The 12,622-nt window shown below is 40.3% G+C and overlaps 1 protein-coding gene across 1 annotated transcript; it reads left to right on the top strand.

Moving 5' to 3' along the window:
- Positions 1-8,175: 8,175 nt before the first annotated feature.
- Positions 8,176-12,156, top strand: rwdd (RWD domain containing 4). The gene is made up of 7 exons (XM_068587893.1): positions 8,176-8,340; positions 8,994-9,074; positions 9,302-9,411; positions 9,830-9,980; positions 10,199-10,289; positions 11,171-11,220; positions 11,350-12,156. Exons 1-7 carry the CDS (start codon positions 8,317-8,319, stop codon positions 11,386-11,388), a joined length of 546 nt encoding a protein of 181 aa, XP_068443994.1. The 5' UTR covers positions 8,176-8,316; the 3' UTR covers positions 11,389-12,156.
- The last annotated feature ends 466 nt before the right edge of the window (positions 12,157-12,622 follow it).

Genomic DNA, 12,622 nt, shown 5'->3' on the forward strand with positions numbered 1-12,622 from the left:
GATCACGTAATACCTGAACAAACTGGGTGAATCGAGCCTGTCAGTGCCAGAAGTAGATTGACTGCAGCAGATTGCAAATGATAACAAAAACTTTGCCGGTGTTCTGGATTAAAACCCAGCTTCCATTTCCAATATCATATTTTTGCATTTAAGCCAGTTAAAGAGGGAAAATGTGTGCTTCTGATTCGGGTGCCTTTAATATTAATGTACCCCTCTGCTACCTCAAACTGTGTTTCTTTAGCTTGATCCCTGAGTTTAAACTTATTCAACAAGATTCAGCCCAGCTTTGTCTCTGAAGTTAAAAAATAAGTACAAATACAATCTTCAAAGACATAACACGTCCATTTTGTTGAAGTCTGCTCTCTTGAAAAGAACAAAGTGCAAAAGAAAGCCTGAAGCTTTTCATTCAACAGAATATAACACAAATAATCCTCAGAAACAAAACGAAACAATCACAACATTTCAAAAACACAAAATCCCCTGAAGGAAAACAGGGGCAGCTGTTTGTTTGCTTATAAGGAATGTGCATATATTACTTTTATACAGTTTTGTTATACATTGGGAAGGAGATGAAGCTGTTAGAAGGTCTGTGGGGGCGAATAGACACTCTAGCATTACAGACAACACTGCTCTGAGCTGGTTTGTTTGACACATGATAAGTCGCATCTGTTTCACTGGTAGAACTCCATTCATGCTCATTTCGCAGCTAAAGGGTAGAGGAGGAACAGGAAGTAGGGCTACTGATTTGACACGCTAGGTCATTATGTCCAGTCCCCGAAGGACAAGACAACAACCCAAACAGTAAATGAACAAAACCAAAATGCAGTTTTCTATGCATTCTGGGCATCCATGGCTGTGGTTGCCTCTCACTTAGACGCTGAGCTATTCAAGAGCAATCTACCATAACATTTTAGATAGACTTATGGATGTCTTAAGCGCGTCTCTCAAATCTCCAAATTCTCCTCCGGGTCAGTGTTGAGCTGCTGAGAATCTAGGCATGCCAATGGGCATTATAGAGAGTCAAACAGTGTCCGTTCCAGAAGTAAGAAAACCTCAAAATCCTGCTCAGGGTTGCTGGGGGGCTGGAACTGATCCCAGCTGACACGAGGCAAAGGTCCTTGACATACTATTTGTGTTCACAATCATCACCTATTCTGCAATTTATTATCACCAATTGACAAGCTTTCTTTCGACTGAGGGAGGAAGAACGTGCAAACGCCACTCGGCCCCTCTTGTTGTGAGACGACCACACAGCAGTCAAATCCCATTGGATAAATGAGTAATTAGCCTTTGTGAGCTACATGCTACTGTTTTTAGTGTTCTTTAACGTCTAATAGCAAGTTGTGTACTCATTTAAAATCATTAAGTCTAAAGGTAAGTGAAGAGAAACAGCACCTTGTTAAACATCTGTTGGCTCAGATGTGACAACATCTGGTACCAATCGTTCCATATCTTTACCACTAGCCGGAGTCGTTTTTTAAGGAAGGATTTCTAAGACATATCGAGACAAGTCCAAACTCAGTCAGATCTCAGAATGTTAACCATTAAAAATGACACTGCATATGTGGAAGCAGGTGAGCTAGCCTGCTCTGTACAGCCCTTGGTCTGTACTGGGAAGCTGGTTTTGAGGGTAGCAGGTAACTTCAGGTTTACTTCTAGATTGCTGTGGTAATTTATGCTGCACACCTGTCCTGCTCCGAAGCAGGGTATGGTCAAGATATTATATGAACTGGAATAAAAGCACTGCCCACTCACTAATCAAAGCTTGGTATGTGAATCTGAATATTACACATATGTCAAGAAGTTAAAATCATAATCCAGACTAAAAGCAGTATAGTTTGAATGCAGAAAGGACAGCTGGCAAAAATAAAAAATCACAGACTATAATGAGATAAGATGATTGTATAAATATATTCAGTTAAATGAAGAAATTGCTTAGACATATTCTTATGGCACGTAGTTTTTAACAATATTTGAGCCTTATTCCTTCAGCTGCAACCCCGACGGGGTGAAACGGACTTTAGAACAAATCAAAAATAGATATAAAACTATAATTCAAAGCTGTATCATACAGGACGAGCTCTACTGTTCATATCATACATTCTTGTATTGGATATCTTGCCTTGCATTACTTTTTTACAGGTACTTTTATGTATCCTGCGGGTAATTAAAGGATATGAAAATATAAGTATGATTACAACTTTGAAATATCTTTCTGCATGAATGCTATTATTTATCCCATATCTGTTTCACACCACTGGGGATGCAGCTGAAAAGGATGCCAGAAGTGTCTTTAGGAATACATCCAAACAACAGAAGAATTTAATTGAATACACAACTGCAATTGTTGTCGGATCTGATATTATAAGACTCTTTTACATATTCACATAGTTGTTTTTTTGCCAGCTTTTCTTCCTGCATTGACAGCTGCAATAACATTTTTAGGCTTAGGTTATGTGCTTCAACTCTTGGTATTTGTCTGATGATATATTTTGTTCTGCATTTGCTGCTCGGCTGACAGTAAACTTGTCCGTGTTTAAGATTGGTCATATGTTGCTAATGATAATAAAAACATTGAGGTGTGTAGCGATGGCAAGCCTGGCTGTCATTGTCTCATGTATGTTTTATTGTTCTATGTTCTCAGAAGGTTTTTCTGTCATGTCTCAACTCAAGACTCATCCGCCAGATTACTTATTCATACGAGCCATGTGTTTCTCAGTGTGTTTGTTTTGTTGCCTCTGAAGAGGAATCAAATGTGCAAGTGACATCCTGTGTGTGAGAGATAGTCAAACGTTTCCTTACTCTGCACTAATGTTATTAGCAGACCTGTCAGGGGAGCGTGACACACTTCTCTCAACACAGGCCCAGTTTTATCAATCAGGGCTTAGCTGGATCCCCAAACGACTGAGAGTCTGCCTAAAGTGTACCCCTCCTCTGCTAAAACACAAGAACAAAGCTCGCCTACTTACTGCTTTCTTCATTGCAGAGCACGAAAAACGCAGAGTTATTCTGAGGTACCCTGGTGAGAAAGATGTTTATTTGGATTATCACATCTCAAGAGGAAGCATGCCTCCCTCAGCCAATTTAGAACGTGCCCTATAGGCCACAAATCTTTTGCAGAGTGGATAAGTTAATTAAGAACAGCGAAGGGATGATAACGGCCTTGTATTCTGCTCCTGCTGTACAATAATTGCATTTCATACTCAGTGTTTGTGGCAGGGGGTCATTGTGTATCGGAGGACCGCACTCTAAGAAGATAAAAACACCTCATTATAGTACAAGGCCAGAGTGGAGCAGAGCCAATTGAGTGACACATCTCTGAAATGTCTCTGAAGCAGATGGGACATTTTAATAACTGTAACCATGAATTTGCTCAGAAGAAAGCCAAGTGTTTTATGCGAAAAGAAACCGTTTAGAAATCAAGCTAGTCAGAGTGGAGGCTTCAGTGAGCCGGGCCAGAGTCTCACAGCGGAGCCGAACGCACACGTCATTCGTTTGTGGACTGACGTTTTGAAGCCTCGAGTTTTTGGATAGATAGAAGTGGTCGTGTTAAACTCAAGTTCACAATGTTTACTCTGGGAATACATCAAGTCGAGTCATTTTCTCATATACTTCCGTACGAATTAGACTTACTTTTGCAACCGGAAAGGTCGCCCCCTGCTGGCAAGACACTCCCGCACTAAAACCGCAGGTTGCCACCCACCTACTAGCACTGATAGTTTTGTTAGCTGTTAGCTGTAGCAAACCTAACCGTCAACAATAAGAGTGCTATTTCCCCTCGCACTGTGTCTCTGGTCTCAGAGCAGTTGGGAGTCGGCGATGCTCTCTGCTTTGTTATTGCGAGCAGCCCCAATTTAATATTTGCATTTTAAGATAATAGGAGAGCAAACATTGGATGACATTATCTTTAAAACCATGTCAGAGGACAGTAGCATTAGTGGTCTGTCAAGCAGTAATACATGGGAATCAGAGCAGAGAGCCCAAGGTGACAAGTCTGGTGCTCACTTCTTTCAAACTACACACCTCCTGATTTATTTTACTTTTTAAACTTGTAGTCTTCGGACCTAACCGGCGCTGACAGGACATTTATCAGATTTCACTCAGCTCCCTCTAGAGACATTAATTGCTTTCTGCTTCTTTTTCCTCCACATAATGCAGTAGTACCCCCCAACACCTGGAGGCACACTTGAATGTTCAAATTGGTGGAGTTCCCGATCAAGACAGTCCTTAGCAGAAAAATCACAGCGTTGGGCACTTGTTCAAAGGGACACTGAACACAACGAAAGGCAAAAGTGCCACACTATTCTGAATGGACGCACGCCTGCAGACAGAAAGCAGCGGGACACCATGAAGTTGGGGCTCAAATGGTGTCAGGTTCCGACTCACAATATTTCCACATATGTATGTGCTCTGCTTTATATGATTTTCTATGCGTGAATAAAATCAATTTTAGATGTACATCTGAAATTCTCAAATTGATTTTCAGCCAGTACAATACAAACATATCAGTGTGTGTGTGTGCGTTACATGCGTGTGTAAGTGTGTGTGTGTGTGTGTGTGTGTGTGCAACATACACACATTTAGAGGACAAATCTTATTATGGAAATTAACACAGCCCTGAGCTTTTATTGGTATTGGCAGAGCAAACACATTAGCATGGAGAGCCTTTCTGTCTCAATACCTGCTTCAGGGAGGGAGAGAAACGTTGGTTTTCTCTTCAATTACTGTACCTCGTCCAGTGAATTCAATCGGACTGGAAGTGACATAAGGGCTGGCTCCATGTCTGCCTCCATGTGAATGTTAATATTGAGGAGTAAAGGGAGGCATGCAGGTTTGCTGAGTTTGAGCCAAACAAATCGATCTGGACTGAGGGGCAGCAGCGACTGACTCAGCTGGTGATGCTTTTCTCTCCTGTAAGATTCACAGAAAAAGAGACTGCAGCCCAAACATCATAAAAGATCACTTATAAGTGCACATCTTCAAATACTGTACCTCTGGATTATTCAGCAAAAGCAATATTGTGAGGAGCTTTTCACTCCGAATCAAAGATGGATAGCAACATGTTCAAATATGACAAATTAAAGCTTATTGTCATATTTAACATTAACATTGGATACAATTACATGTTTCCACAGCAGTATAAGAAACTAAACTGCTGGCTGGGTGCATTCATGACATTTGTTACCTTTAAAAACTTTTGTATCATGAATTTGAAGAATTGAATTTTTGGGATTGTAGCTTTTTTTCCACATTAATGATGGTTAGAGTTTGTGTGAGCATGAAAATATTCCACAGAGATAGCGCTGCAAGATCAGGCAGCCAGTCCTCCGAACGCGGACACTTTCTCAAAATCAAGCTCTTGGCGCCCTCTGGTGCAACAAACTTTGGTTTGCAATCCGACAGCAAACATGGAGATGAGGATGATATTGAAGAAAATATCAGTTCAAATCTCTCCACACTGAAGCTTTGGATCAACTTTGAAAAAGCAAATATATTATAGTGTATTCTAATACATGTAATATTATATATATTCTTCTGTATATCAAATTTGAATTAATTTAATTTGTCCAGAAGGAGAGAGAGAAAAGGGACGGAGCTATTTGCAGGACAAATATGAGTCCTGTCTTTAAACTTCCAATCATATGGAAAAGAACTTGTTCACTTGAGTTTCTCCGGCTTCTTTGACCAAGTAAACCGTTGGCTCTTATCACGAGAGTGGGAGCCGTTCATTGACACTGAAGCCAGAATCTTCTCAGAGACCTCATCTCTCTTGATCCTCCTCCACCACCATGGCCGCCTTATTCACCTGAGGGGGATAACTCAGAGGATCAACATAATCACAACACAAACACTGTGTATCATTTCTGGCTGCACAGTGGAACTCATCACTGCTTCCCCCTCACCGAGTTGTGCTGCTGGCATTTAACATCCCGCTCTCATCAGTCCGTGAGCTTTTGGTTGATATCAAAGCCCATTCACTTGTACATATGGCTTCTAATTAGACTTACTGTAACTTTATGTGAGTATTGAGCACCAAAATATATAATATATAATTATTATTTCTTACAGAATACTCTGATAATATTAAGTTGTTTTTATATGCTACAAAAGGTAATAAAGAATAGCTTTTAGAATAAATGACACAAGACTGGATGAGCTTCCCGTATTTGATAGAAAATAATACAACTTAAAATGCTATGATGGATCCAAATTATGAGATTCAAGATTGTGATATACTGAATTAAAATTAATAGATAATTTGTGCAAACTCTTCCTCTGTGACCTCAGACTGCTGGACTACTTGGATCCTGCCTGAGTTCATTCTTTAAAGAGTTTTATTTTGCTATAGTAATATTGTATCTGCTGTATTAGGTCTACTAGATTGTTAGTCTGTACTGTCTTTGTTATACACCTTGAATAAGGAAGGTAATGCACTAGTAGCACTTTATCAGCACTTAAATGGCACTTACTGATAGCACTTTGTAGTTTGACTTTATTGAAGAAATTGTACTTTCCTGATTCTTGTTGTTCTGAGTTTGTACTCACGGTTGAATGCACTTATTGTAAGTCGCTTTGGATAAAAACGTCAGCTAAATAAAATGTAACATATTGTAATGTTGGTGCAGTGCGCAAGTAGGTTCAATTCAGTTGAAACTGAAATTATTGATTAATTTAAATTTCACTCCTGATTGTCTCATCCTCCACCCAGCCAGCATCCACCCTCAGAGCTCCCACCAGTCATGGCCCACTCCTGTTGAGGAGTCGGCCAGTCTGCCAGCCTTGATGACCAACTTAACTTATTTTAGTCATGCTTTTCACACCAATATTTTTTCTGAAACGCATGACTAAGAAAAGGTAAGTTGGAGGTCTCAGGGTGGATGCTGTCTGGATAGAGGATGAGCGTAACAAGTTTGCAGATGAAGAGAGAAATCAGAAGAAGCTTTGACACTTTTGCTGCATCCACATGGGATCGTGTGACAGACGGACAACACCTTTTTTGGAAAAACAAACAGATGAAACCGCCTTCTTTCATCCCCAAAACACTAGTCGTCTACGCCCATCACTCTCCTCCTCAGCCGCTGAAACACTCATCCTCATCTTCAGCGTCTCGCGACTACAACAGCATCTATATTCAGCTGCACGCCTGCTCTCGCACCAGAGATCCCATCTCCAAGTCCTTAAAATCCTCCACTGCCTCTCCGTTCAGCAAAGATGCTTTTATGCATGATTTGAAATTCTATTTAGAAAGTGTTTGCTAGAGAATAATTGTGATTGTCTTTGTCTTTTTTGTTAATGTAGCAGTACGTACAAGCCAAATTGTTTATTCCAGAGATGTAACCACAGAGTGTTTAAACAACTAAATAGATAAGAAAAAAATCTGACAGATATACTTCAAATTACTTTATGTAAAAGTGTTTCTTCACTTTTTCAAATTTTAGTTTAAGTCAGATTTATTCATTTTTCCCATTCAAAGAGAGAAAATCTCATCTTTTTGTATCGTGTTGCCTTTATACGTAAGACATTTCCGCTTACACTTTTTCATTATGAAATGATAACGCCAAAAATATTTAATTTGCAGTCTAAATTCCCACACATGCTTTGATGAATATAACCAGTACAACATAAAAAATGAAGCCCCGGTATTTCTAATCATGGTCAATCATTGGGTGCCTAAATTAATCTGCCATTGGGAAGGGTTGCAGTTACAATAGTTACTTCTTATATTATTTTTCTGATATATTTATCTGAGCACTGAGTTTAGTAAAACAAATATGTTGTGGTCAAATTGATCTGAAGCTAAACCACTGGTTACATCACATTCTCTGATATCACAAACCTTATTATTGTCATGTACATATGCTACAAACTGACCATGTACTTACAAATTTGTTCCACTAATTAAATTATATATTCAATATTTAATTTAATCTATATTTTCAGATGTAGCTTGTGAAAGTTTTCCATATGAAACAGTAGTATAATATTTGTTACGGACTGTGTTGTCATGTTTACACTAGTTCAAGTCTTCACAGACTCTCACACTCAACCACTCAGCAGCTGACGTCAGTAAATCCCTGAAGGTTTGAGGGTTTAGGATGAAGATTGGGATTGGGCAATTGCATCCACTAATGAGGCGGTTCAAAGTTCATGACGAGAGCCTAACTGCGCGTGCGTGTAACATGGCGGCACTCGCTGGACCAGCTGGGGAAGTTGTGGTATTTTTATCTTAGTTTTAATGAGTGAAATGGGTTGTTGAGCGGAGGATTCGTATCAGCTCCACACAGAGAGTGCGTCGTACAGAAGCAGAAGAGGAACATGTCCGCAAACGAGGACCAGGAGGTATGAATGGTGATGATGCAGCAGTAGGCTAGCTGCGTCTATCGGCTAAACACTGAAACTAGCATGGCTGCTAGCATACTTACGTTAGTCTGGGGCACGAGCTCAGTGGCAGCTTTTCTCCTTCTCGGTTCACAGCGGAACAAGTTAACGTGTCCGCTTGTATGTGACGTGAAAGAGCTCAGTCCGTAGCGACACATGACTTTCTAGCTGTTGAACCATCATAAGCGTCGCTCGCGACGGAGTAAATGTCACAAGTGTGTTTAAATGTATGAAGGAATGTTTGCTACACTGAATTCAAGACGTCATTGGATCCCTCCGGTTTGAATGTCATCTGTAAAACAGCATATTATTTATCATAATTAGTTACCAATGTGATACTGTAGCCATCTGTTTCACCATATACAATGACAGTAATAACCTAGGTTAGGTGGTAAATTAGCGAATGGCTTTACCAGGTGTACAATTGATTGACTCAGTCAATGTCAGTGTAATTTACTATATATATATATATATATATATATATATATATATATATATATATATATATATATATATATATTATTCGGTGCTCAGAAGCTGTAGGACGAGCTGTGACGTCATAAAGTACGTGTATACGACTAACCTTCTGTGACTCCCTGTCTCTTCAAACACAGATGGAGCTGGAGGCTCTTCGCTCCATCTATGAAGGGGATGAGTGTTTCAAGGAAATCAGTTCAATATCCTTTCAGTTTAGGGTGAGTACTGTCTTCTCTACTGTCCTGTGTACCATACTTTGTACCATCCTCAGCCTGCTTGAAAACAGACCATAACCTGTGCCTCACCCACAGTGACCCACAAATGACACCCATCAAATTAAAGCAAAAACTCTGAAAATACCTTTTCACTAGTACGTCATGTATAAAAAACATTCAGAAGTACTTTGTAGCAGTACCGTTTTGCATTCTCTTTTAATTTTAAACAGATAGGTGAACTCGAGGACACCAAAGCGTTCATCCTGGACCTCACATGGCCTGAGATGTACCCTGAAGCAGCCCCTCAAATCTCCCTTGATGCCTTTTTCAACAACAGAATGTAAGTTGCAAGCACAGTGCTTTATTATTATTACTAGTAATAATAATATTATCATGTATTGGTTTACATTTGAAATGTTTTTTTTCTTCTTTAAATAATTCTGATAAATTGTTGTCAAAATTGTTGCAGTCCATCAGCGCTATGCTTTAAGAGATACAAAGTCATACAACACACCATGAGAACATGTTGACATCAAATACCAAAAATAAAGTTTTCAATTATTTCAGTCTTTTACATTTTATTTATTCAGTCTAATAAGATTCCTGTACATTATATTTTTCAACATGAAAAAAAATTATATCCATGAGTTTTGTATCTGCCTAAAAGCTGTCAAATGTAAATATAATTGATTTTATTGTTGTTGGACATACCTTATATGGTCGTTGTGTTTCTTTCCTTTACGCTGATTTCCCGACAGCTCTGCAGAAACGAAGCAGCTGATCCTGTCAAAGCTGGAGGAGCAGGTGGAGGCCAACCTGGGCACTGCCATGATGTATACTCTGTTTGAGTGGGCTAAGGAGAACCAGGAGTCCCTCATGGAGAACCACAAGCCTGTAGTCACCATTGTGGTTAGTTTGGTTCATCCCTCTGAATAAGTTCTGTGTCTTGGGTCCATTTTTGGTCCCAAGGACTGATAGCTTCAGAGAGCATTGACCTTGTGTGATACATTCTTTGCTGGTTTGGTGCATATGTTTTCCTCCCGTGGATCAATTTAGAAGAGTCTTGTAATTAAATAATTGTTGAACAAACAGCCAGAGCCATCCGACAAAATATCTTGTTGTTGCAGACGTCCAGCAGTGATTCTGCCACAGGCAAAAAGAAGGAGAAGAAGGAGCAACTGACTAAATCTCAGAAGAGGAAGATCATCAACAGAACAGGTACATTAGTCAGTGTCCACAGTGAGGAGGCAGGGTTTGTACAACAAACGGCATCATTACTTATATTGAAACCAACCTGTATATATTAGCCTGCTTGTGTTGCAGTGCTGCTGTTTTTACAGCAGGCGGCCTCTACAATGGGAGCCTTTTGCTTGTGAAATAAGGATTTGGTGATTCACTCAGTTCTGCAGAGAGCAGTGTAGAAACATCCAGGATGGATGTAAACGATGCCGTATCATAAATACTTTCAAAAAGAATAAGGTGTATCAGATTTAGTAGCCACAGCTGCTTTTTTTCATTCGCCAGATATATTTAATCAACGTTTAAAGGTGTTTAATCCGGTTGCTCAGTGCACAGGGGAATGGCCTCTGCAAGACGACGGCTGAGCTAGCGGCTAGCAGCTAACGGTGCCAACAATGATTTTAGTGCTAAGAGAGCGACCGGTGTTGAGATGGACACATAAATCACTGTTGGTCAGGGCAGCATTGTCAGCCGTAACCGCCACTTACCACAGCCAGAAAGAACTTGATCAGGAGGTCTCTACTATGTTGTGAACACAAACTTTCACTTGGAGCTGGAGCACTTGAGATAAAAAGAAGAGGAACCTTTCCATGAGTGACTGGTTACTAAATGACTCTCCAGAAAAGTGTAAACAACCAGAACTGTTCTCGGCCAGAGATAAAAGTAAAAACCCAAATTTAAACTTAAACCCAAAAGAAGTTTTAGTTTTTCTGCATGATTTTGTTGAATGAAGTTGTGCAGTGAATCATTTTATCCACATTTCCTGAAAAGTCCACCCCTATATGTTTGATATCCTTAAAACACGACTGCGTTGTCATTCAACCGATAACACATCCTCTCCTCATGATTTCTGCTTGCAGATCACAAAGGGGAATTGCCAAGAGGTTGGAACTGGATTGACGTTATCAAAGTAGGTGACTTTTCCCTTCCCTCCACAAGTTGACGCACTTATTCTGTGTTAAACTCTGCAGTGACATTCATCATGAGCCTTTTAATTAATTTGCCTTTCTCTCCTTCTTTCTGCCCGACGATTCTCCAGCACGTAGGTGAAACCCATCTCAACACAGAACTTCTTTGAGATCCCTCACACGATGCCACCTCTCACTGTTTTCCTGGTTTTCCTTTTACAGTTGAGCAGAACGGGAGGAAAAGATGACGAATAGGTGCAGAGAGCAGCCGCCTGGCGCTGCTTTGTACAAAGAGGCGCAGTGAAGACTGAACCCAGTGCAGCCTGCTGCTGCTGCCATCGAGACGCCTTCACATCCTTCATCTTCTGCATTTAACACTCAATGTGGCTGCTGTCCCCCTGAGAACCACAGCAGGCTGGATAACAGTGGACTTCAGGACTCACATACACACAGTCACACACAGTTCCAGTCACACTGAGACTTTGAGCTGAATGATTTGAAGCCCTTGTTGTGTTTTATGCGTTAGTGCAATGCAGCCAGGTGAAGAGGAACACATCGCTTTTGTTGCTTACACACTCACACGCATACGGTTAGGGCTCAGATATTCTGCTCTGTCATCCATCTGGGTGGAGCGTGCTTGAGATACTTGCTGTCACTGCCATGTTTTCAGTCTTGAGATGAGGCCCAGTGTTCAGGCACTGAAGCTCAAATAAATGTTGGATTATTCTAAGCTGATGTGTCAAAGTGCAGAGACATTTTTAACACGCAAAATATCACCGTTTTTTTGAAGAATGTTTTTTCCTAGTTCAAATTTGAATTGTAACGTAATTTTTATATATCTATATATACATAAAGATATATATAAATAAAAACCTGATTGGTGTACTGATGTCTGATTATGTCTTTTACATTTGGGTTGAATTGTGTGGGACTTGGTTTGATTCATGTCACTAGTTTCTCTTTCGGCAGTTTTGTCTGTAAACATCCCGTTGTTTTTAGAGCTGCAAACTTTGCCCAAGAGAACTTTGAGTGCAGGTGACTTTGGTTTTATTCAGTCAAGAGGCAGCTGATGTCCATCCTTGCTTACTATATTGTCTCAACAAGTAAAACCAAGCCACGAGTCCTTGAGTACAAGTGATGGACAGCGTTGATCGGAGGATTAGAAACGGGTGGGCACAGAATTTAAGAACAATTCTCCTTTGATGGAGTCTGGCTCCCTCTGCTGGCATGTCATGAGAGCTGGGGCACTGTGTGTGTGGCCCCTACAGAGGCCCTGACTTCAAACTTTACACCTTTACAGTCAGGAGCCCCTTCGCATGCATTCCAGCTCTCACTCTTTTTGATGTATGTATATTCATGTTCTCATTTTGAGTTCAGTCTTGGTCTACGTTTGATCCTTTATAC

The sequence above is a fragment of the Clinocottus analis genome, unplaced genomic scaffold, assembly GCF_023055335.1.
Source record: "Clinocottus analis isolate CAN_PGR_092001 unplaced genomic scaffold, fCliAna1.0.p SCAF_21, whole genome shotgun sequence".
Taxonomy (NCBI): Eukaryota; Metazoa; Chordata; class Actinopteri; order Perciformes; family Cottidae; genus Clinocottus; species Clinocottus analis.